Genomic DNA, 26887 nt, shown 5'->3' on the forward strand with positions numbered 1-26887 from the left:
CAATGTTAGTGGAGAGGTTGGAATAGAAGAAACTGAATATGTGGACAGGTGGTCTTCATACACACAACATGTTAAGATTAAGAGTATCTGTAAGTGATTGGTTGATTGATTGTAATCTGTGTTCCATGCGTGCACACAACTAATCAGTGACTGACTGCACTCAATAACATCCAAATCAATTTTGAACTTTTATGTCATGTGAGTTTTCTTGTGTTAAAAAAAAGAAAAAGAAAATACTTGCAAATGCTTCAAGACCTCTGTTAGTGTGCCCAGTCTCCACAGACGATATGTTGTTGGCCTATTTGTGTGCGGTTTGATATTTAAAAGGTTTGATATTCCAACAACACCTCCTTACAAATGTTTTTTTGCATTGGTGCTGGCATAGTCTGAGGTGAAAAACGGACAGTGTCACAGTCTGTGTTGGCAGACCGTGGGGATGTGGGGAAAGGAGGACCCAGTCACGGTACTCTGTGATGCAAACAGTGCTCTTTATTTGCTTCTTACAGCCCCTTGTTAGATAAAATGTCAAGTGCCCACTAGCAATCAAAGAACTTATGAGTGGTGCAAAAGGGGGGTCTGGTGATGTTGCTTTACAGCTTTAAACTCATCACAGAGAGGAGGCCAGGGTGAAGACAACACATGACTTTAACATGGGAAACTGCTTTTTATGCCTAACTCTAACAAATGTTTTACCCAAGCATTGTCAAGTCATAATTCAGAAGTGGAAGTAGAAGCCATAAAAACACAGTTTTTACCATGTGAACATGTTTGTCAGCAGTTTTGAGTACTTGATGTGATGTCTATCTGGATATCTGCAGGCAGATTTCTTCAACACATTGGCATTGCAACAGTGCAAGACACAGTTACGCAATATATTAACGGTATGCAGCCAAGATCAAAATGAAGGTAAAGCTCAAAGATGCGTGTGGTCAGAAAACTTGCTGGTATAGCGGCTGGTGTGATCCCCTGACAAGATGGTCTCTGGTTTCAATCTGTTTTGAACCTCATATGTCTGCTATACTTTTTTTCCCCCTATCAACATGCTGATATTTCAACCCATCAGTTCCACCTCACATCAAACCCGGCCTTCATTTTGATCTCAAATACACACCTTTAAAATTCTGTGACTGTATCTTGCACAGACGTAATTCTATAATGCTGAAAACCAACTGACAGACAGACATATAAACACCTGCCACAGTACTCACAACTGCCTCAGGGCTCCGCCGGACCACATTTTGCCATGATGACAGACCGATTCACACACAGTGTGAAAACACAAGCTATAAAAATATTTCAAGAACAATCTTCCAGATATCAGACCTATGGTATCATACAAAAGAGTACTTCAAACAAAGGGTAAGCCACAATGTCTAGTCACAATTTCTGTTTGTTTTACAGAATTAAAAAAAAAGCCTCAGTAACATTTGAAACATTTGAAATATTGTCTGTTTTTGTGGGCTTAGCATGAATGATACTGGCAATTTGGGTGATGTCACCAATCCATTAGCATGTATCCTGTGACCTTTGCTTTATTGGAGACTTTCACACAGTCTGATAAATGATCTCACCCTCCGATTCAGATCCACAGCTGTTAAAATAACAGTTGTTCAAAATGTTGAATTATTAAGTTTAAAATTTGAGATACTTTAACTTATGAATGTCAAAAATAGCAAAAGACTGAATGAAATGTACTTTGAATTAAAATTTAAACTAGCAAAATGCTGACTGTGGAATATAAAAATATATGTTTGTTTTTCTAAAAAAAAAAAAAAAAAAAAAAAAAAAAAAAAAAAAAACTTGCTGCAGGTCAAGATTTTAAAGTGACTTAAACCCTAACCCTGGGATATTTTCTCTTCTGCTTATTTTGAAGGTGGGTCTGCTCTGGTGGTTAAATAGCTGTAGTTAGCTGTAGTTCTGGTTCACTCGGTCACTTGAAACCAGGATCGCTTATATTTTTCTCATTAAAAACCATTTGTGTAACACAAATGAACACACAGTACCACTGTAACAGTTCGTCAAAACAGCAAACGTGGAAGCCCAGAAACTGATCAACTCAGGAGAGGAGGTGAGGAGGAGACGCACAAAGCATTTTTCTTTCCATCCACTGAGAGGGAGTGGTGCACCGCTGATGTCTGCAGGCAGAAACTCATCTGTCATCTTCTGACTGTGCGCGGGTGTATGTGTGTGCGCATGCTAGCTGCCAAACGCACGCACCTCCCTCCTCCTGCCGTATTTCCGTAATCTGTCGGAGTTGCGCGTGTGGAGAGTAGAAGACACGGTGGATTATTTCCACAGAGAAAAGAGCGCGTGGCACAGAGCCGATCCCACTGGTCGACAGAGGAGCGGAGGTCAGCAAGTGTCCCGGGCTGCAGGTGCTTCGTGCCAAACGCTTCCAGAGTCTGTCCGAGTCTCAAGAATTCTTCTCTTCGGTCCGCAAAGCAGAGGAATGACCCCGTCCAGCTGTCTGCCAGCTGCTGCTGCTGCGAACAGGACCAGATGAGGATGAGGAGGAAGGGGCTCCCTCAGCTCCACGCGCTCAGTCAAAGTTCAGCGCTTTTCTAAGATGCCACCGGCCTCTGGAGCTCGGCACGCGGTTCGGCTCGAAACTAACCCGGGATAATAAAACACGCACAAAGAGACAAGAAAACACACCAGAAAGCAGAAGTTTAGTAATTATCCGGCGGGAGGAGCCCGGGAGGGAGAGCCCGGGATCAGAGAGCGCTCCGAGAGCTGCGCAGGGAAGACAGGTGAGTTTAAGTGTGTGAGCTGAGGGAGCAGCCGAACGGTGAAGAAATTTGTTCGCAGACAGAAAACCTCTCCTAGGCGTAAAATGTGACATGTTGAACAGTTTTCTGTAATAACTGCAGGATGTGTGAGGGTGATGCTTCCTTTTAAAGTGCAGCGAGAGCATTAAACGTGTTTTTACTGGGACATATTTTGTTTGCGCGTTTAGGAGCGAAACTACTGCTGGAAACTCATTTTTACTTCAGAATCATTCAAAGAGTTTACCGCATTGAATGAATCAAAAGCAAACGTAAAACGCGCCTCTTTTAAAACTTGAATCTTTAACTAAACCCTGGAAAAACGTTATTACATGGATTTTTTTAAAAGCAGTAAACTCACGTTAGAATCACGCCGTATCTTTAAATAGACAGCAGTATTATTATTATTTTTAGATAAATTTGTTTTATTTCAGGTAAGTTTGGTTTTATTAAAATAGGTTTTGTTTCATTAGAAGTTCATTTTTGATCATATCACATGATCTTTATTTTTCATTACAAAAAAGTTTGACTCAAAGTCTCTCTTATGACCTAAAAACTGTCAAATTCACAGTTGGGTCCACATGAGTCCTGATGAAGATCATGTGATTCTGTCAGAAGATCCAGCACGTGGGAGGAAACGGCTTTGGCTCCTTGGAGGAACATTATTACAAAACAATCTGAACTTTGCTCATCTGCACCTTCAGGTCCGTGGTGATGCTGCTCGCGCGGCTCACGCTCCTGTCCGCCCTCCTCCTCCTGCTGCTGCTGCTGCTCACCGAGGCGGCCCTTCGCCGAGGTTCCGGCACGCAGACGGACAGCCGCAGCATGGTGGAGCTGATCGGCCGGTACCCGAGGACGAGGACGGAGACGCCCGGGGGAGTACAGCATGGGTCGCAGCACGGACTGGGTCAGTACTGATGGCGGAAACAGTGAGATAACATCGTAATCACGCCGCGGTGTGCGGTTTCTCTTTGAACTTTATTCATCCATTCAGAGAGTCAAAAAATATGAATGAGTGCAGAAGCAAAAGGCTGCAGGGCGTCACGTCCTGTTGGGCCCCTCCTGCTGTAATTTCATTAAATCCTTTTTGATTTAGGAGGAGCGTGAACCTGTTGTGTCGCCCAAGATACACTCTCACGATCTAGATGGGGCTGTTTTTAAGCACAAAAAAGCTGATTCCAAACTGCAAAATTAAACTCCTGAGGTGGTTTCATTCATACTCCAGTGAATTAAAATGTATGTCAAAGGACTGTTCTTTATCCATTTGTAAACCACAATGCTTATCGGGCACTCACATTTATCCCATGACCCTTTTTAAGGAGCTACCCCCTATACTTGACACTTAGTTTCAGAGTTACACTCACCTCTATGTGAAGTGCTCTATAAGTACTCATAACTGTCAAAATTGCTCTTCTGCACATCCTGAGACTCAACATTTGTAGGAAACCGCACCCTGACGCCAGTCCAAATGTAGCAAAGTGTAACTTCAAAGTTAATAACTGAACTCAAAGCTTTCAAGTTTAGCCTACGATAATCTGCTAGTACAGATATATCACTAAGATCCATCCATCAATTTTCTGCCAGTGATCGGGGTTCGGGTCACGGGGGTAGCAGTTTGACTAAAGTAGTATGTAGTATTTAGTATGACTAAATATTTAAATGGTGCTGTCCCTGCTAGTGAGTACCAGAAATGCAAGGAATAAAATAATTATGAATCTCCAACCTGCCATTCATCCATTCTCTTTGACCTGTCCTCATGAGGGTTGCGTGGAGGCTGAGACCGAGTCCGAACCAAAAAACCTGAGGGCACATGAGAAACAGAACAACGCCCCCCAAAAGGCATGTGTATGTGTGTGCCTGAGCATCTGGCTCGGGCAGCAGATACCCACAGACAATGGGAACGGAGGCCAGGAGTCAAAGTGGAGAATTGTTAGTCCTGGCGGCTCTGGCTCCGGAGTTTCGGGCACTGGTGGTGTGGGCAGTGCTGACTCCAGCTCGGACAGAGCAGGATCAGATGGCATAGTGCAGACCTCTGATTTGGGTGGCACATGATCAGACGACACGGAGACCTCTGGCTCAGACTGCTGCCCCCAGGTCCAGGCTGGGGCTGCACAGGACACACAGCCTGTTTCTTTGACAACTGCTGCTAGTGTTCAGGCTTGGCCACTCTCTACCCTGGGAGAGAGGCAGGGAATTCTGAGCGTCGTTGAGGTGAAAAAGTTGGCTTGAGGTGACAGGTTGAATCCATGCACTCTAATTGCTGGAGGACCAAGTAAAGGCAAGGCAGCAGATGGAAAAACATGGTGCCTACGGGGACCCCCTACAGCCAGTCGAGCTCCACAGAAAATGTGTTCATACTACCTGCTCCTTCCTCACAACCATGAGGAAGAACACGTCAGAGAACAGAGGGCAATGCAGACAATACGTACACAAAGAGGATAACGAGGGAAACAGGCCACAGGTGGGAACATAGCTGACACTAATCTGACTGATAAGACAGGAGAAGCGAAACTGAACATAATACACGTGAAACAGGAGACTATCAAAATAAAACAGGAACTAACACACACAGTGACTCTGAGACGTGGGATAAACAGAACAAATAACCAAAGCCAGAAAGTAGAAATAAACTCAGATGCACTAGAGGTCACTAAAGCAGTGACACTTAAGTCATTTCTTAAATGAACAGAAAGAATCGTGAGGCCACAACCAATTCAAAACGCTGGGTCAGACACCCAGGACCATGACAGGCGAGAGGCGGGGTGCACGCTGGACAGATTGCCAATCTGATGAGGGGCTAGGACATAGAGACTGACAACCATTCACACTCACATTCACACCTAAGGGCAATTTTAGAATTACCTAACTAACCCAACCCCAGTAGTTACAGATAATTGTTGATTCTTGAGTGTTAACGAGTTCCTCATTACAAAAAGGCAGCACCCTCTTCTCTGAAATGAAGGTGCAAACAAGCTAAGAGCTACTCAGAACTCTACAGACCATCATGGTGCAGCTGCGTAGTGTCACCAGTGGGCGGAGTCAACAGTACCAATAATGGGTCTGCATTTGTTTGTCGACAAGATTAAACAGGAAAGAGCCTAAAAATAATAAAATAGTCTATGACAACCACCGTCTTGAGGCTTCTCCAGCTGCATCAATAACTGAAGCAATTTACTTGTCACACATTGCTTTGAAGCTAACAAACAGTCGCTTGTAGAAGTTCCAGGTTTCTGTTGCCAAGGTGATCCTCTAATGTATTTGCTGCCCCGGAATATGTCAATCAACAGTGTTCTTCACTCTGATTGGTGGTCGCTACAGTCGTTCCCCTGGAAGTTGAGAAAAGTTTATCTCATCCCACCTACTTCCCATCGCCAGCAGTTATTTCACCCATGATTGCTTGAAGTCGTGGCGTGTCATTCACTTATCTGGTGATCACATTGCCCTGAATTTCTTCCAGTGCATATGCAGCTTCAGGCAGCTTTATTGATCTGTCATCACTGCAGTCTGGCTGCACACTGCTGGCTTTTTGGAGGACTGCACGTAAATATATCTGTGATATTTGTATGCTGATAATCCTCGGCTCTGCATAGTGGAAGCTTAGAATATTGGACCCCAACGCTGGACTATAAATCCAACATAGAAAGATGATAGTTCCAGAGACTAATGTGCTTCTGTACCGCTTTGGTCCAGATGACAAATGGTTGTATGTAAACTGTGTCAGAGCAAAGTTTAAAATACTAATTAAAGAACACTGAAAAATATGATCGGTAGTTTAAAATGGATTTCAAATACAGTCTAAATATTTGTACAGACATAGTTTATTAGGGCTTCAATTTGACTTTCCTGGAATTTTGTGACTTTACAACCGGTCAATTAGTTTGTTTTTTCCTCCCATTTACTCAACTCTTAAAATAGCTACAAGGAACATACCCAAATATAATGTATATTATCTTTTCAGATTATAAATTTCTTCTACAGGTTTGATTGCTGGGTTAGAGCCAGTCAAAAGCCAAACGTGAGGAGCATTATTGTTTTTCTGGATACAATTTGTATATGAAGTAAAGCAGGGAACCTTTTGTTAAACAAGAATTGGATTTTTGGGGGGTTCTTTTAAGTAGTCTAGTCATTATTTGAGAAAGAAATGTTGAGTTTGTTATTTGATTTAATTTCGATCTATTATTTATTAATTATTTATTTAGTTGGGGCTTTGAGTACCACCAGTGAATGCCATTTAATAACATTATTTTCAGGAAAAGACAAACATCTCAACAGTGGATATCACCAAAACTAAGCAACTGACACTAAAACAATCCTGATGGATAAATAGCAACAAGGGACTGAGAAACAAAATTGTACATTTGTCATGTTAACAATGTCTTTGCATGCAGGACTTCTTTTATTTTTAATGGAACACTTTGAGACTAGTCTGTTTTGTAAGAGTTCTCAAGCTAAACAGATTCAGTTTATGTGAAACAAATGAAAGAAAAAGTAAAACTAGACCGAAGCATTGTCTTGTGTGATGAACGACAGAAAATCCAAATATTTCTGTTTGTGTGAACAAACCAAAAGCAATGTCACAGAGAAATCTGAGTGAGGTCCATTCGTCTCCAGCTGGTGCCGAAAAGGCAGAAATGCCTCAAGAGTGACGGCGCAATCAGTCAGACTTGCAGCCGTTTGAGATCTTTTTGTTGTTTGGATCAGCAAGACAAATCCCTCTTAAATCATCAGAGCATTTACAGCTGGCTCCATTAGAGCTGCGAGCTGAGGCCAGACCCTTAAAGGAACTTTTGTGAGGATAATTTTAACAGAGCAGACTGCTGTCATTGTTTGGTCCTCTGCACATCTGAGGAACTATCAGCCAGGGCACCTCTTAAAGGATCATTTTATCTTTTACCATCATTTTAAGCCAATATTTCTTCACTGCAAAGCCTTGTATTTAGTAGACTCAAACCAGCCCTACAAAAATTTTGTAGAATAACTGTTACTGAGGGTCCACTCTCATCTTATGTGTGAAAAAAGTTCAGCAGAGCAAATGTGTCCAATTTTAGAAAGGACTGCATTGTGTGAACAATACATTGGGATTTAAAACAGCAGAAAGTACTTTAACCTCACAACAGGAACAGTTTAAGGCTTTAATGATGGTTACAAACAGTGTCCACTTTTTACTTTCAGATGATGTCAGAGTCATAAATGTAAATTATTTTGGCTTAAAGTATCTACCTTACCCTGTCAGCAGACTTCCCAATATGCTTTGTTAGTGTTAAAAAAAACGTTAGAAAATCAACATGGTGAAACAACATTGCATGCATAGATCAAACACCACAAAAACTGCCTGGAAGCAACTCAAGAAACATGTCAACAAGCATAAAAAACTTCCCAGATTCATTCAATCACCTGCGGGTTGCACTAAAACAAGCCTGACCCAACACTACCAGCGCCCCCATGCCAGACTGGCAGCTTAGGAGGGGGGTGACCATGTTGTAGCTGATCCATCCAATGACTGATCCTTTTCCACAGTTCCATTCAGCTTTTGAGAGTTTAATTTGAAAATGATTCATAATTCACAGCTGGAAAACAACATAAAATGTTATACTCTCTAAAAAGCAGGCAAAGGGGTCCAGCAGTAAAACAGTGCAGATTAATAAAAAGAACTTCTTGTTTGAATCAGCCTCAGAGCTGTGTTCACATTTAACTTTTAGCCTCTGGGATTTTATTCTCCAACAGACATTTGAACTATTGTTTACTCTATTTAATCCTTTTTCTCCCCATGTCGTCCAGGTACTGGAATGGGCCTTGTGTTTTATTAGAATGTGACCCGCTGCCATTTATCTTGAAATTTGTCAAGCGTGACAACACAGGACTTTTACTTTTTTAGCCATTATGTTGTTACTTTTGCTTAAACTGTTAATCCTTTCCACCCTGTGAGACTGTGAACAAGCTGGATTAGATGTATGCACCGCTTGAGTTGCAGTGAGTTGAGTTCTTTTAATAAAGGCTCAGTGTCACTGATTTATTGTTATTACACTGTTATCCAGTCTGATCTTGTGATGGAAGCAAAGAGATTTGCTTGTACTAATAAATCTCATGAATGTTGAACAAGATTGTTCAACTTCTAGTTCCAGCTTGTGAATTTGGGATTTTTTTGCTAACAGAAATTCCTCAAGCTCACTTAAGGCTTTAAAGGTGTTTTTAGCAGACCCATGAGATTTTAATAGCCATCTGTATAACAGTGAAACAGGTGCTGCTGCAAATGATTTCAGGACTCTATGCTATCTTATGGCTTTCTGTACAATGTTTTGGATAAAAGTGTTAGAAATAATTCCTTTAATGTCAAAGATTGAGTCCTTCTATCTATCATAGAGATCCTGGACCTCCAACTGTTGTAGGAGACCAAATTTATGGGGGGTTATGTTCATCTAAATTCCTAATAACGATAAATATATTTGCTCCTATTTTTATTTCATTTAAATCCCAGAGCGTTTAACTTCATAAATTGCCAAAGAACAGAAATATGACAGAATAAATGACTTCAGGCCTGTCCGTGGGGTTTCCACATCAGTGTGACCTCCATTTATTCAGCAAAGAAAACTAGTGAGACACGTTTGACCTTTTCAGTGTCTTTTGAGAAAAGAGGGTAACTCTGCAGCTGAACTTGTAAGTTCCTTGTGTTTAAAACAACAGTCTTGCTGATGTATCAGCAAGGTCATGTCACAAGTTTGGCCTTCAGGAGTTTTTACATCTGTTTCATATTTCTGTGATTTTTTTATGGTTGAGTCAGATGAGAATGTGAAGCCTCCCAGTTTCTTCCACTGTGTTTTGAACAAAAATAATAAAGGCTCAGTGTCACTGATTTATTGTTATTACACTGTTATCCAGTCTGATCTTGTGATGGAAGCAAAGAGATTCTCTCCTTCTAACTCACTCAAAAGGTGGAAATCTTATTCGTGATGATCCATATGTTTAAGCTGGCAAAGACCTTTCCTGCATCTCTCCCCATTTATCGAGGCTTTGGTAGGAACCGTCTTGTGGCCCCCTGTGGCTAGTTGCTGATCTATATTTCTTTAAACTCTGTTGTCTCACAGCAAGAAGTTCCTGAGTTTGACTCCACATTGTGGTATCTTACCAGTATTATTTACACATTTCATATAATTATTTGCCATTTCACACTATCATAAAATTGAGTCTACTGTATATGCCGATGACATTTTGGTATATGAAACCAACCGTCCTTCCATCTCCATCCAGTCAGGTCACAGTCTGATTTGCAACTCTGGCAATGCTTCCGGATATTCCATTACCAAACTCTTTCTATAAACTCTTTGGATTGGGATACTCAACCCATTAATACATCGGAATCCAGGCTTAAACAAAGTCCAATGAAACTGTATATTTAAACTCTGTTTGCATGACTCTTGTTAATCCATCATTAGGTTCCTTCTTCTCCCTTAGTTTAACACTCTCTATATATTTTACAATACAAAGTCAAAAGGCCCTCAGTTAAAATAACTATGGTCCAAAACCCCAAACAAAGAATATCTAAAAATGTTCCTACTACTTTGGTGCCTGGGAGGCTCGGTATATTCAACAGATCATCTGTAAAGGTGTCATGATAACTCTGTTCACACCCACAACTGCTTCAGATTTAACATCATGAATACCACTGTCACTGCCTGGTGGACTCTATCTCCTTCTACTTCCACTCCTCTCTGACATTAGTAATACATCAACCTTTCTGCATGGACACAGAGGAGTAAGCAGCCTAAGGCACCTTCTTTTTCAGTGGCAGCTTTCTCAACAAAAACCCAAGATAGAACCCCACCTCTGCCACAACCACTGTATAATTGGAATAAGAAAGATAAACAGATTTACAAACTCTTTCTTTCACCTAAACCTCAATACTACTTCAATAGCAATAGATGACTGGATTTGAAATTTGAATGTATATCAAACACAAACCAGCTGACATATAAAACTGACCTTAAACCTGTCTAACCTAAATTGTCCTCTATGCCTCAGTCCTTCTTTTAATTGATGTGATTTCACTTACAATCTCACATCTCCAAACTTTCATGTTAACAGAACTATGGGCAATAAACTGTATTATTTATCAGTAATATCAGTATTATTGTTACTTTCATAATCCTTCATAAATCTGCTTTGAAGTCAAAGAGGAAAGATGATCCCTATTAGTGCAAAAATTGCCTGAGAATAGTTTTATTTTTTAGTTTCTCTCAGGATCCAGCGATAACGTCCTGTGCATCCACTGCAAAGAGCTACTCATATATAATTTTGCTTGGTTTGACATTTACTCTCAAATATACGCTCAAATTCTGCATAATGAAAATGACACAACTATTTGTTGAAGATGCCATTTTTGAATGAAAGTAGTACAGGTAAGATTCAACTAGTATTGCTACTGTGGGTAAAGGGGAAGGAAACAGTAGCCGTGTCATATTGTTTAGGTATTTAATCTATATCCATGTATTGCATTTTAAAATTGGATTTTAGTAGATGTATACACTATGGTCAACTGGAATTCCTCTAAAGTTAATCTCTGATACAACACGACTTAAAGATAATGAACATAATGAACTTTGAGTGTCATGTGAATACTGTCTATAGAAAAGCTCACCAGTGCATACACGTTTATCAAAATCTTTATGGGGGATTTTTGTGTTGATGGCTTTTATGAGAACAATTGTTCTTACATTCTCATTTTTTCTGATGATACAAGTTACTGAACATAAAAAACAAAAATAGACAGAAAAGTATAGTCAAAGTGTGCAGCAACATTTCAGAATCAGAATCAGAAAGTGTTTTATTGCCAAATGTTGAGCAGGTTTACAACATTAGGAAATTGCTGCGGTGCTTCAGTGCAAACATACTGTCATAAATTACGCTAAAATAGACATTAAAATAAAAATAAGAATAAAAATTAAAAGTGCTAAGTAGATAGATATATACATGAGTGCAGGTGGTGATCAGTGCCAAACATGGAATGATGCCGTGAACACAGCGTAGGGTCATGTGTTAGGGGTGGGAACAGTCATATGGTTATTGTTCATGTGTCCAACAGCAGAGGGGAAGAAACTGTTCTTATGGCGAGAGGTTCTGGTGCGAATGGACCGGAGCCTCCTGCCTGAGGGGAGCAGGTCAAACAGACTGTGTCCAGGGTGAGAAGGGTCAGCTGAGATCCGAGCTGCACGCCCCAGTGTCCTGGAGGTGTACAGGTCCTGCAGAGATGGGAGTCTGCAGCCAATCACCTTCTCAGCAGAGCGCACAACACGCTGCAGTCTCTGTTTGTCCCTGATAGTGGCTCCAGCGTACCACACGGTGATGGAGGAGGTGAGCATGGACTTGATGATTGCGGTGTAGAATTGCATCATCGTTGGCAGGTTGAATTTCTTCAGCTGCCTCAGGAAGTACATCCTCTACTGGGCTTTCTTAATGACGGAGGTGATGGTGGGCTCCCACTTCAGGTCCTGGGTGATAGTGGTACCCAGGAAGCGGAATGAGTCCACAGAGGTGATGGGGGTGTCAGTCAGGATGATGGGGGGAGTGGGGCTGTGTGCTTCCTGAAGTCCACAATAATCTCCACTGTCTTCTGGGCATTTAGCACCAGGTTGTTGTGGCTGCACCAGGACACCAGACGTTCAACCTCCCTAAATTTCAGGTATTACCTTGAACTTCCTTATATGAGATGAGGACTTTGAAGAAGGCCCACTCACACCTTATCTAAGGCTCAGTCATACAACCTCCTTGAAACCACAGGTCTGTCTATTCCCCTGTTGGTTGGAGAATGGTTGCTGAAAATTGTTGGCTGTCCACAAGTGAAACTGAAGAGTACTTTGAAGGCATGCAGGTTCAGTTTTTGTCTTTTGTCATTTTCACAGCTTCAGGACCTCTTCAGTATAAGTAGTTGGCAAGTGTGTGCAGACAATCTTCCATGCAAACTGCAAGCAACACCGGTAACCTGCCAGTGATCAAAGCAATTGCAAGACATTTACTGTGTGATACATTATACGTCTTTGTAACCAATTTCACCAAGTGACTGCCCGGCAACCACTCAACAGCCGGTTAGAGAAAATATTTTTTTTTCCCCAAAAGTGATGGTTCCTAGGGGATCGCTGACTGATCTCCGGGCCTGTGGGTATGGTATATTTATTGGTTATTCATAACCATTTCCTTCATAGTTGTCTGATTTCTGTACAACCAAATGCGCTTAGAGGATAAAAAAAAAAAGGCCTCCTTGACCATTTTACACCCTTGTAGTAAGTACAGCACTGTGAACATTTAGGCCCATTCCCACTTGGTCTAAATATGTTATGTGTCTGGAAAAAACATATTAAATCAAATTGTGGCATAAACAGACTCCAGTATTTGTCTATACCATTATATACTGCTGCTATTATAGTGACTGCAGTGTTGTTTTGTTATCATAGATTTTTATTTGTTTTTCAGAGGCTCATCCCAAAGACCCACACAGCAAGCAAAATTTCATCATACACCTGACAGGTATGAAAACCATAAGACCACAGGTGTTTGGAGAGTTATACAATGTCATTTGGCATCCTCTTGATGAATGAGGTGAGGCCTCCGCTGGAAAAGACACAATGTGGAGGTTTAGACGCATCGTCATTGCTCCTAAACCTGCTTATATCACTTAGCATTAATGATGCCTTCACAGTGACTCCTTTTTAGTTTAGTATTAAAACACTTTTTACTCATATTCTAACTCTTCTAAAAATGATGCTGCATCAAATTTTAAATTTAAATGACACACACATATATATATATATATATATATATATATATATATATATATATATTAGGGGTGCAACGATACACAAAATTCACGGTTCGGTTCGGTTCGATACTTTGGTGTCACGGTTCGATATTTTTTCGATACAAAATAAAATGTTCATGCCTTTTTAATTTGTCATTTATTAAAATTATAAATATATATTTTAACTCAAAAGTACAGTTTTTAAATTTAACCCTAACCCTTGTGCGCGTTTTTTATTTTGACAGCGAATACGCACCTGCGGACCACTTATGTGCAGCCCTGGTTATTTAGCTCATCATATTGCAGCCACAGAAATTCTTTTGTCCATGAAACCATAAAGCTGCACTTTCTTTTTGCCTTATAGTCTGATTTGTCATAACTTCTCCGTTTTGTGGTAAGCTTTTCTTTGGCTGTCACTTCTTCACCCTGACCTGTCTTATTTGGCTCAGCAGAACTGAAATGCTTTTACACGCACTCACATAAGCTCAGCGATTCTCTGCGCGATCAACCTCTCACATGTTTAAGCTGCGGGAGATTTCACTTGTCATGTTTGCATAGTAAGCTAACGATTAATAAGACGATGTCAGAGGAATTGGTGCACAGTAATGTATCTGCTTGTTAACCTTGAAAGTCTGCAACGAGAAGACATAAACCTTCCCTCTTGAACAAACCAGGTCAAAAACTCAATATTTTAGGCAACACAAAAAATTCTTCTATAACCTCTGTAACCAAGACGGTGCCCATAACTAAAGTATGGGCACCTTCTTGGTTGCACTGTTTGTATATTTCTAATTTCCAAAGTCACCACCATGAATTCACAATGACATCAACTTCAGATGTGAATGAGATAAGAAACTTGAACTTAGATAAACATTTTTTCTTCTCTGTCGTCTGACAAACATCCAGCCGATAAACCGACGGATTTACTGTGTAAACAGCCTCTGAACAAGTTTGAACCTCCACAGCTCCTGTAGTGCTCACCTTTAACATGCCTGACACTGCCGCCACACAAATGCATACACACACAAACACATTCACATTTTTAGCTGTGTCTCTGTGAAAACCTTTGTTCAGATACTTTAATCCAAGGAGATTTCAGCTACTACAGCTCACTGGTTTAAACTTTATTGTAAAACAACAAAAAGTTCCAGGTAGGCATCAAATGAAAGTGGGAAAAGTGCACCTGTACAAATAAAGTATATGACTAATGATTCATCTATATATATATATAAATATATATATATATATATATATATATATATATATATATATATATATATATATATATATATATAATATATATATATATATAATATATATATATTAGGGGTGCAACGATATTCGTATCGATATTGAACCGTTCGATACAGTGCTTTCGGTTCGGTATGCATATGTATCGAACAATACAACATTTGTAATTTATTTTATCAATTTTCCTTCTGACGATGCTGTCTGTGTTGAGCGCTCAGTGAATCTGCGTTCGACTACTCCACCTAGGCTGCACTGTCCAGCGCAGATCCACTGAGCGCTCAACACAGACAGCATAGTCAGAAGGAAGAGCGCAGGGCAAGCTAGCGAGACAGAAGTTAAGCTCTCCTTTTAACATGGACCTCCCCCACTCTCATTCAGATCTGGCGTTTGGAATTATTTTGGTTTTCATGTGACGTATGACCCTGAAGGTAAGCGAGTCATGGACTAAAGTAAAACAGTATGTTGGATGTGCCATGCAATGCTCAATTACATTGGTGTGAACTAGTGTGTTAGCGCAGTTAGCTCGTTAAGGTGTTGGCCGTCTAGCCCCATGCACGGAGCGATCGGCGGTAGCTCGTTAACGGAGATTTGCCGTGTTGTGGCGTTAAGGTCATTTCAATGAGATTAACCTGAAAGCACTAGTGGGAACACAACGAATATGACTGCACATTTATGCCGACATCATCCTAGTGCAAAGACAAGTGGAAGCAGACAAAAAAAAGCAAGCATGCTACTAACTTTAGCCGAGTCATTTAGACAGCTGTTAGCTTGCAATATCGCTAGCCCGACGTCCCGGAGCTAGCGATTTTTTCAGTGGAGCTACCAAAATCTATCTCTTCCCTGCCCGTCGGGCTATTGTAGGAAAAATATATGTCAATGCTTTTGCATTCTTTCAGAAATGTAGCTGGGTAATTATGTCATTGGCATCGGTGAGCCACTGTCAATATGTGACATATTGAAGTCGTGTTTGAATTTGCGCTTGTTTTTTTGCTTTCACTTTGCAATCGTGCGAACTGTGTATAGAGAGCGACAGCACTGATCTGTGAGTGATGATAATTTGTGCACCAATTCCTCTGACATCGTCTTATTAATCGTTAGCTTACTATGCAAACATGACAAGTGAAATCTCCCGCAGCTTAAACATGTGAGAGGTTGATCGCGCAGAGAATCGCTGAGCTTATGTGAGTGCGTGTAAAAGCATTTCAGTTCTGCTGAGCCAAATAAGACAGGTCAGGGTGAAGAAGTGACAGCCAAAGAAAAGCTTACCACAAAACGGAGAAGTTATGACAAATCAGACTATAAGGCAAAAAGAAAGTGCAGCTTTATGGTTTCATGGACAAAAGAATTTCTGTGGCTGCAATATGATGAGCTAAATAACCAGGGCTGCACATAAGTGGTCCGCAGGTGCGTATTCGCTGTCAAAATAAAAAACGCGCACAAGGGTTAGGGTTAAATTTAAAAACTGTACTTTTGAGTTAAAATATATATTTATAATTTTAATAAATGACAAATTAAAAAGGCATGAACATTTTTTTTGTATCGAAAAAATATCGAACCGTGACACCAAAGTATCGAACCGAACCGAACCGTGAATTTTGTGTATCGTTGCACCCCTAATATATATATATATATATATTTGTGTGTTTATTTAAATGAGAGATTTAAAAGATTTCTCATTTAAATATAGGCTTTCTCTGATTTGCAGATCGCTGTATTCTCTTTATTTACAAAATATTGCATTCTGATTCCCAACTTTTTTTGTTTTTGAAACAGCATTGAACAGAAAAGTGTTTGTGGGCTACAGTACTTTATCAAATAAAGTCCAAATTTTAGTAGCTCAAAGTTTATTGGATGCTTGGCTGCTAAATTTTTCATTTGCAGCCAGAACTAGTTGTGGTTGCAAGACCACCAACACTGCCTTTCTTAAAGGACTCATAGCTCTTTCTACAAACAAAGCTCATCATTGTGTTGACTTTTTATGCCTGACTTACCACTTTTCTTTCTCTCCTCAGGTCCTCTATACTTCAGCCCAAAGTGCCGAAAACAGTTCCACCGACTGTACCACAAAACCAGGGACTGCACAGAGCCAGCCTGTGAGTCTTTTAATTATCTTATCCTGAAAAACATGAAAGCTGAAGTAGTGGAATTACTTGCACTAGCTATTTGTTCATTTCACCCTCTCATTTCTCTGGCAAAATTTTACAGAAAGAAAAAACAAACAGGTTTCCGAAGTAGACTGAGGAATGTACGAGTGTCCAGGACTGAATACTTGGGGAAAAGGAAAATATGTCAAATATGTAAATAAATTCAAGAAATATCTTAGAAGTTATGTCTGGATCCTGTCATATTTTGCTTCAAAGCATATTTCCTGTTGCAGAAAAGTAGGATTGGATTGAAAGAGCAAATCCTCCACCAAGGTCAACGTCCTTTTTCCCCACGTTAAAGAAAAATGATTCAGTAGCAAAATAAAATAGATTCTTCCTTTGGTCATGCTTTGCTTCTCTGCCAAGTTTCTTGAAATTTAGCGCCTGTTTTTAACACACACACACACATACACACACACACACACACACAAAAAATGTTGGTTTTTCCTTCTTATGAAGACTCGTGCTTTTATGAGGCATTCTCAGCCCACAGAACTTTAAACATGAAGTCTAAAATAGTCTGAACGCTAGAAAAGATCTGTAGAGTAGTGATGTAGGCAAAAACAACGTCTCATCTTTAAACAGGAATTCATCCACACAAAGGCACCGAATGATTTGAGAGTCATACCAATGATTGCTGGTTAGATTCCTTCTTGTTAGTGTGTGTGTGTCACAGTGATGTGTTGCTGCAGGAGTTTGTTGAGATTGAAAAAACAGGATAAGACGTGTTTTAACACACAACCACACTGTGTTACACTGTTATCAGTGTAATCATGTCAGAACAGCATCAGCTCTTATGATATTAAATCATGCATGTAGCTTTTTGTTTTTCTTGGAGAGAGTGAGTGTATGTGTGGATAGAAATATGTGTGCCCAAGCAAGTTTGTGAGGACCGCTGTGAAATTTAAGGCTCGTGATTGAGCCTGATTTATTAATTGTGAGGACACTCAGACATGTAGCGTACATCCATAATAATTCTTATTTAATACCCACATTGATTAGAATATTCTCTTTTTCTTATTGCCCTGAACCATTAGATGAATCATTAGTCATATACTTTATTTGTACAGGTGCACTTTTCCCACTTTCATTTGATGCCTACCTGGAACTTTTTGTTGTTTTACAATAAAGTTTAAACCAGTGAGCTGTAGTAGCTGAAATCTCCTTGGATTAAAGTATCTGAACAAAGGTTTTCACAGAGACACAGCTAAAAATGTGAATGTGTTTGTGTGTGTATGCATTTGTGTGGCGGCAGTGTCAGGCATGTTAAAGGTGAGCACTACAGGAGCTGTGGAGGTTCAAACTTGTTCAGAGGCTGTTTACACAGTAAATCCGTCGGTTTATCGGCTGGATGTTTGTCAGACGACAGAGAAGAAAAAATGTTTATCTAAGTTCAAGTTTCTTATCTCATTCACATCTGAAGTTGATGTCATTGTGAATTCATGGTGGTGACTTTGGAAATTAGAAATATACAAACAGTGCAACCAAGAAGGCGCCCATACTTTAGTTATGGGCACCGTCTTGGTTACAGAGGTTATAGAAGAATTTTTTGTGTTGCCTAAAATATTGAGTTTTTGACCTGGTTTGTTCAAGAGGGAAGGTTTATGTCTTCTCGTTGCAGACTTTCAAGGTTAACAAGCAGATACATTACTAGGGCAATCAAAGGATGTATGGGGAGAGTTTTGTACTGAACTAAACACAATAAATACAACTAAATACATCAGAGGTTACACCTTGATAGTCCTACATTTATGTATAATAATATATAATATAGTAGATTGCTTTCAAGACAGTAGTTTATTTACTACCCAAACTTTTGATGTCACTGCTTTGTAATTATGTCTATAAATAAAATGTTTGAGCAAGCACATACAAACTCACATTTAAGTTAAATCAATTAGGAAATTAGTCATGTGTGGAAAACCATTCATTTTTAAAAGGGCAGTTTTCTCACAGAGTATTTAAACACTTTTGTTCATGACAAGTCCAAGTAGGACAAGTTTTTCACTTTATTAATAGTTACATTTTGGTGATGTATGATCAATTACTGCTATCCCCAGGATTAGTCAGATCAGATGGCTTCTAGCTAACAGTTCCTCTTGTTACCAGTCTTCTCACTCATCTAGGCTAAACATCTCGTGACACTGCAGCTGCAGGTCGTGTTTGGTTTTGGAAATTTAGTAAATTGATTTTTTCAAGCAGCAGTTAAACACAGTGTGTTGTTTTGCTTCTCTGCAGACTATAAAAGATGTGCTCGTCTCCTGATTCAACTGGCCAAGAGCCCTCGCTGTTCAGAGAGATAAACAGACAAATGGTAAGACCGACAACTGCATAGATTTTTTAACTTTTATGGCTATTCATACTACACCACAGTAATCAACTAACAGAAAAGCAATTAAATAACAGGAAAATGTGTTACTTCTGGGTTTTTTCTTTACCTCTGTCACGATTGTGCTCATGATGTGATTTCTGTAGGATTAAGTTTTTATGATCAAAGTATAACTTTAGCTATGGCAAAGCATCAGCCTTCCACTTCTAATCTTATTTTCCTTTGCTTGAACACCTGCCTTGAAGTAACTTTCTAATTAAAAAGGGCTTCACTTTCTTTTTGCATACTGGACTATTGTCATTAATGACATTTTGATCTATAGTTGACTTAGATGAAGGTCAGATCTCATTTGATCAGGAAATAAAGCGTTCATAAACTTTTTTTTCTTGCCGCTATGCCTCATGATAAATGTTTAAATTGTCAATACTCCTTTTCTTACATTTCAATCTGAACCCCAAAGGCAGGGAATAGCAGTTAGAGGAAATATATACAGGTCAAAGTTTAAAGCTGGTAGAAGCAGTAATGAATAGATGTTATTGATGAACCGTGAGGTTAAAGTCTGATGACAGAAACCTACCAGGGAAGCTGATCGTTCCCAAGGCTAAAGAAAGAGAAAATGTTTGTTGTTTGTTGATGCACTCAAGAAGACAGACTAAAACGCAGTATTAACAGCATTATGTGAAATCACTAAGGGTGCAAAGCACCGGGCAAGCTTCCAGTGAGCATCCATTTCAGTGCAGACCACAAGACCACAGAAGAAGAACATAAACAGCCCCAACACAATGTGACCATTGTTAGGCTTATATCTAGCACCCAAATAACTACAGAGATAAGTTCAGACAGAGTTTAACACAAAATGACCCTGAGACTAGCAGAAGTCTGTAGAATATGAGGAATCAAGAGAACCTAAAAAATCGTTAAGAAGCCTTAAAATAAGAGAACTTTGATCAGATGGTAATATTTCAGAGCCCTGAGAGCTATAGAACTGGTAAATATGGATAAGACAAAATGTAAAGTATTAAAAACAGAGACAATCAAGGAAAACAAGAAGTTGTTTAAAAATAGATTTCAATTAAACAACCACATGTTAATGGCGTTGTGACTACAAGTTGGAAATCATTACTGTATAGACAGTAGAACTTATAGCACAGACCTGCATACTGGTTACACTTGCTGACGATCAGTTAGTGAGGTTCTATTTACAGTGGAGCAAAAAAGTATTTAGTCAGCCACCGATTGTGCAAGTTCCCCCACTTAAAATGATGACAGAGGTCAGTAATTTGCACCAGAGGTACACTTCAACTGTGAGAGACAGAATGTGAAAAAAAAATCCATGAATCCACATGGTAGGATTTGTAAAGAATTTATTCGTAAATCAGGGTGGAAAATAAGTATTTGGTCAATAACAAAAATACAACTCAATACTTTGTAACATAACCTTTGTTGGCAATAACAGAGGTCAAACGTTTACTATAGGTCTTTACCAGGTTTGCACACACAGTAGCTGGTATTTTGGCCCATTCCTCCATGCAGATCTTCTCGAGAGCAGTGATGTTTTGGGGCTGTCGCCGAGCAACACGGACTTTCAACTCCCGCCACAGATTTTCTATGGGGTTGAGGTCTGGAGACTGGCTAGGCGACTCCAGGACTTTCAAATGCTTCTTACAGAGCCACTCCTTTGTTGCCCGGGCGGTGTGTTTTGGATCATTGTCATGTTGGAAGACCCAGCCTCGTTTCATCTTCAAAGTTCTCACTGATGGAAGGAGGTTTTGGCTCAAAATCTCACGATACACGGCCCCATTCATTCTGTCCTTAACACGGATCAGTCGTCCTGTCCCCTTGGCAGAAAAACAGCCCCATAGCATGGTGTTTCCACCCCCATGCTTCACAGTAGGTATGGTGTTCTTGGGATGCAACTCAGTATTCTTCTTCCTCCAAACACGACGAGTTGAGTTTATACCAAAAAGTTCTACTTTGGTTTCATCTGACCACATGACATTCTCCCAATCCTCTGCTGTATCATCCATGTGCTCTCTGGCAAACTTCAGACAGGCCTGGACATGCACTGGCTTCAGCAGCGGAACACGTCTGGCACTGCGGGATTTGATTCCCTGCCGGTGTAGTGTGTTACTGATGGTGACCTTTGTTACTGTGGTCCCAGCTCTCTGCAGGTCATTCACCAGGTCCCCCCGTGTGGTTCTGGGATCTTTGCTCACCGTTCTCATGATCATTTTGACCCCACGGGATGAGATCTTGCGTGGAGCCCCAGATCGAGGGAGATTATCAGTGGTCTTGTATGTCTTCCATTTTCTGATGATTGCTCCCACAGTTGATTTTTTCACACCAAGCTGCTTGCCTATTGTAGATTCACTCTTCCCAGTCTGGTGCAGGTCTACAATACTTTTCCTGGTGTCCTTCGAAAGCTCTTTGGTCTTGGCCATGGCGGAGTTTGGACAGGTGTCTTTTATACAGATGATGAGTTCAAACAGGTGCCATTCATACAGGTAACGAGTGGGGGACAGAAAAGCTTCTTACAGAAGACGTTACAGGTCTGTGAGAGCCAGAGATTTTCCTTGTTTGAGGTGACCAAATACTTATTTTCCACCCTGATTTACGAATAAATTCTTTACAAATCCTACCATGTGAATTCATGGATTTTTTTTTCACATTCTGTCTCTCACAGTTGAAGTGTACCTCTGGTGCAAATTACTGACCTCTGTCATCATTTTAAGTGGGGGAACTTGCACAATCGGTGGCTGACTAAATACTCTTTTGCCCCACTGTAGCTAATTTGATGACTTAGCAAGGGCTAGATGTTTTAATTATGTCCTTTTATGTAAAACGTTAGAACTGACGGAGGCCAATTAGAATCAAAAAGGATAATACGTTTTAAAGCAGTCCTTTGAAACCATCATCTATGGTAACCATGTAAGTAGTCAGGCATAAGACCTTAGGGAATCATCTAAACAAGAATTTAGTGACCAGTATTGAGATCCAGTGTATCTTTGTATTGATTGTAGAACATTAAAGTAAGACAGATATCATTGCAAGGCTTTATGGTGACGGGACCAGACGGAAACCATTTATCTCCAATGCTGATACTTAAGGTAAATGAACAGGTACTCATTTAGCACTTTTCTACTCTACCTGAGCAATCAAATTTATTAAGTTATTCATTCAAAAAATCATACTTAATATCACACTATTCAAATATTTCATTAGGCCCAATCTTTATGGCTCTCTCCTTTCAATGGCAGCAGTGCCTTAGGCAGTGAGACTTTTATATCAGCTGATGCCAAATAGCTCATGGTGATTTGTTAACACACCAACAGTGTTGGTTCTAACAAATGGAAAAGCTTAACAATTTGTACCACTCAGGAAAAAGTGAGCTACTGGTAGTGTTGATTAATTTTCAGAATCAAATGTTCCTTTTGAATAAAATATTAATTTGTCTTAACAAAATTAAAATATTCATTGACAGGCATATTTTTCACTAATGGATAATTAGTGAAAAATGCAACTCTGGTTGCAAAAGTACTATTATTGTTTAGAAGTCTATGAGAAAATAAGCCAATGACTCCCTTGGCTTATTGATCTCCTTTATTGTAGAACCAGTCTGTAAAGCCTATAGGTGCACCCTACAATAATACCTGTAAAGCCCAGTGTCAGAAAGGGCCTGTAGAACCTGTTAAATGTGACGTTTTCAGACTTTTCTCATAAAATTGTTATAGTTTTGAGTAAGTAGAATCTGCTAAGTTTAATATCTACATCTAATAAAATCAAGCAGAACCTGTAAAACTTGAATTAAAAAATCTTTTGTAACGTGTGGAACCTGTATAACCAGCAAGATATTATTTGGAGCCTGTACGACCTGTACTTGTACTATAGACCACACAGAACCACAAGTTCTACAGAGCCTGTCTAACTGACTCATACTAAAAACTAAAAGCCTGGATATTTTTTCCCCCTTTGTTTAATTTATAAAGTCAATATAGTACAGTTACTTGAACATGTAACAACCGTGAGCCCCTGAAAAACAATTTGCAGTACTGTGATGGACTGAGCAGCGAAGGAAACTTAGGCACAGGTTAAAGTCCAAAAAAATGATTTTTATTTAATCCAAAAACATAATTGGTTAAATCATGCAAAAAGAATCAAAATCTTGGGTCCATAAAAGAGGTTAAAATAACAGAACTCAAAGTTAACAAACCATACTGATAACTCAAACAAACTGACCTCACTTAACGAGACAAAGGGGAAACTTAAATAGTGGCTGATCAGCCCACAAAAACACAGAGGGGTAAAACACACAAAACCTAACTGGAACTAACATAATGAACTCCAATTCCCCCCCATGGCCCCGAGTTATGGAATGAGCTAATTTGCAGTCTTCCATCAAAGCCCGCTCCACCCCTTTTCCACCTCTTGGGTCCTCAATCAAGGGACTGGAGCAGCTGCAACTACGGTAACTCAGAAAACAAAGATTAAATCATACATAACAGTGTAAACTAAAATGTGCGCACTTCTTATAGAATGCACTGTTATGTGGACATGTGAATTAATTCTAAACCAAAACCAGTTATTTGTTGTCCTGTAAATTAAGTCCTATTTAAAGACAAATGTGAATGCAATATATAAGCCTCTACACTAACATGGTGGATATTACCACTGTGTGGCTGTACATGCAGCCATCACAAGTACCTTTTATCTGTGCTTATTCTGAATCCTCTTCTTCAGTCTTCATCTTAGCAAAAGTTTTTTCGTGTCTTTCTTCCACAGGCTCTGGACATGAAGTTTTGGCATAACAGGGTGCAGCAAGAAGGTTCATCCTCTCTGTTGACCAGCAGCAGGAAAAGTTATAAACAAACCTCTGAAAATCTGCTGGAGCCAGTGAGCTCAGCCGACTTGATCCACAATTGGAAATCAAAATGATTGTTTTCTATTTTATTCGATTCAGCTGTTTATCTCCAACAACCATTCACCTTGTATACACACTACAGACAGGTGTAAATTTTCTATGACAGGATTTTTGGACTTTTTCGAGCAAAAACTTGAGTTTTGTTCAACTTTGTGTAGACTCATCTCGGCATTCGTCGAATCATTTTTGCCTTTTTTACCTCTACTCTGTTCTTTGGTCGATTCCTGCTGTACTGGACAACCTCAGACACTCTACTGGTTTATAACAGAGCTATTTGGACATGGAACTGAGAGACAAAACTTACCTGGGACAAAATGTCTTCTTCAGTGTTTGGGGACTTTTTTTGGACAAAGGGCCAAGGTTTGACCTTCTATTTGAAGACGCAGGGGAAAACAAAATGGACTAAACCTCTGAGTGGATGCTGAATGTGTTTTATGTGACATCATACATAATAATTACTTATAATTAAAGTAATAATATTCCATATATTTATATTGTTAAAGCTGCAGCCCAGTGTGCAATATGTAAATACAGAAAAAGGATTAAAGATAATCATTTGATATATATCCATGCTCGTGTGAGATTTCATTTTTGCTTCATTTTTTGTTTTTGAATCTGTAAAGTCCATCTTTTTATTCTTAGGGGGGGAAAAGCTGAATGAAGAGTTTCATAAAATGCTGGTAGCCTATATTAAATATAAAATAAAAATAATGCAATTAAAAAAAAAAAAATTCACCTATAGACCCGACGGCCATGAATACTATTACACTACCATTAAATTAAGTTTGGTTAGTGTCCAGTATTTTGTGAGGGTGACTTAGTTGACACACCCCTTAAACCCCCTCGATCCTGGACAGCAGCAATGGAGTGGTAGGTCATGAAATTAGTTCTCATTTTAAAAAAAGGGGAACTAGAGAGTTGGAGCATGTGTGTCAATTATTGTAGTATCACCCTGCTCAGCTTCCCCAGGAAAGTTTATTTCATGTTGTTGGGGAAAGATGAATTCTTGAACTTTGTGTTCAGGCGGTACAATGTGGAATCCATCCTGGCCATGGGACAGTGGACCAGATGTTTTTTTTTTTTTTTTTTAGAAACTTTATTGTCATTGTCATGAGAACAACGAAATTAAGAATGGTCCCCGATCATTGCATCATCCCTAGCAATATCAAAATATAAATAAAACAATAAAATTCAATAAATAAAATAGATAGAATACTTAAAATACTAATAAGATATAACAGTAAAACATTCACATACATTCCCACACACATGCTTCAGACCGTGCATAGATTAACACAAGAGTGGCGTGATGGACATTTTTTTGTAGTATTCAGATGTGTTATTGCAGTTGGATAACAGCTGTGTTTGAGTCTATTAGTCCTTGCTCTGATTGCCCTGTACCGTCTGCCTGAGGGCAACAGTTCGAACAGGGAGTGGCCAGGATGTGAGGTGTCTTTTATGATGTTTTGGGCCTTTTTAAAACAGTGGGCGTTGTGTAGAACTTCCAGTGTGGGGAGAGGGCAGCCAGTGATCTTTTGGGCGGTGTTAATGATCCCTTGGAGTGCTTTCCTCTGAGCCCCTGTGCAGCTAGTGTACCAGATGCATATGCAGTAAGTTAGAACACTCTCAATGGTGGCTCTGTAGAAGGACACCAGCAGTCTCTGTGTGATGTTATTCCTCCTGAGAATTCTCAGGAAGTACAGTCTCTGTTGGGCCTTTTTCAGCAGCTCGGAGGTGTTCACACTCCAGGAAAGGTTCTCCTCTATATTGACTCCCAGGAAGCGGAAGCTTGCCACCCTTTCTACACAGTCCCCATTTATGAATAGTGGTTGGATCTCTGCCTTTTTCCTTCTGAAGTCTATTATGAGTTCTTTGGTTTTTGAAGTGTTGAGGAGGAGGTTATTGGCCTTACACCATGACGTCAGCTGCTCCACCTCGTCTCTGTACGTAGATTCGTCTCCCTTGGAAATGAGCCCCACCACTGTGGTGTCATCTGCAAATTTCACAAAGATGTTGCTGTGGTGGCGAGGAGTGCAGTCGTGTGTGTAGAGAGAGTAGAGCAGTGGACTGAGCACACAGCCCTGGGGTGAGCCAGTGCTGAGACTCAGGGCTGAGGATGTGTTCAGCCATGCACAACATCTGGAGGGATCATGGGAATTTGACCATACAATCTGCATGAACTTATGGCATTGGAGAAGGCTTACAATTGGTTTGCAAGGGGACACCTATAGGGTGTACTGCAGGAGTGTGGGTCTTGCGTCCATTGTCAATATACAGGGTGGTCCATTTATATGGATACACCGTAATAAAATGGGACTGGTTGGTGATATTAAAGTCCTGTTTGTGGCACATTTGTATATGTGAGGGGGCAAACTCCTCAAGATGGGGGGTGACCATGGTGGCCATTTAGAAGTCGGCCATCTTGGATACAACTTTTGTTTTTTCAATAGGAAGAGGGCCATGTGACACATCAAACTTATTGGTAATGTCACAAGAAAAACAATGGTGTGCTTGGTTTCAACGTAACTTTATTCTTTCATGAGTTATTTACAAGTTTCTCTTTGTTCACAGCCATTGACATGTCGAAGAGGTTAACACATGAGGAGCAGATCGAAATTGTGTTTATATCTAGTGAACGCAGTAACTGAGTCATTGCAGCAGATTTCAATGCAAGACACCCTACGAGACCACCCA

At 39.9% G+C, this 26887-nt stretch overlaps 1 protein-coding gene across 2 annotated transcripts; it reads left to right on the forward strand.

The window, feature by feature from the left end:
• Positions 1-1712: 1712 nt before the first annotated feature.
• Positions 1713-24748, forward strand: LOC147301689 (ALK and LTK ligand 2-like). Of its 2 annotated transcripts, XM_086284242.1 has the most exons (6): positions 1713-2750; positions 3470-3672; positions 13227-13280; positions 16815-16895; positions 19185-19260; positions 24055-24748. In XM_086284242.1, the coding sequence occupies exons 2-5, from the start codon at positions 3480-3482 to the stop codon at positions 19247-19249; spliced, it is 393 nt and encodes a 130-aa protein (XP_086140368.1). In that variant the 5' UTR covers positions 1713-2750; positions 3470-3479; the 3' UTR covers positions 19250-19260; positions 24055-24748. The 2 variants fall into 2 exon arrangements, with proteins under 2 accessions (XP_086140368.1, XP_086140369.1); XM_086284243.1 differs by lacking the exon at positions 1713-2750 and having other exon boundaries at positions 2787-3672.
• The last annotated feature ends 2139 nt before the right edge of the window (positions 24749-26887 follow it).

Source organism: Aulonocara sp. 'chitande type north' Nkhata Bay, linkage group LG23 (genome assembly GCF_057382095.1).
Source record: "Aulonocara sp. 'chitande type north' Nkhata Bay isolate Kocher_YH1m ecotype deep benthic linkage group LG23, A_spYH_male_GT1.1, whole genome shotgun sequence".
In the NCBI taxonomy this organism is placed as follows: domain Eukaryota; kingdom Metazoa; phylum Chordata; class Actinopteri; order Cichliformes; family Cichlidae; genus Aulonocara; species Aulonocara sp. 'chitande type north' Nkhata Bay.

What these genes read in the sequence shown, in the direction of transcription:
- LOC147301689 (XM_086284242.1), top strand. Translation starts at nt 3,480, where the DNA reads ATGCTGCTCGCGCGGCTCACGCTCCTGTCCGCCCTCCTCCTCCTGCTG. An exon ending in TTTCATCATACACCTGACAG is followed by an intron (nt 13,281 to 16,814) that starts GTATGAAAACCA and finishes TTCTCTCCTCAG; the next exon opens with GTCCTCTATACTTCAGCCCA. An exon ending in GGACTGCACAGAGCCAGCCT is followed by an intron (nt 16,896 to 19,184) that starts GTGAGTCTTTTA and finishes GCTTCTCTGCAG; the next exon opens with ACTATAAAAGATGTGCTCGT.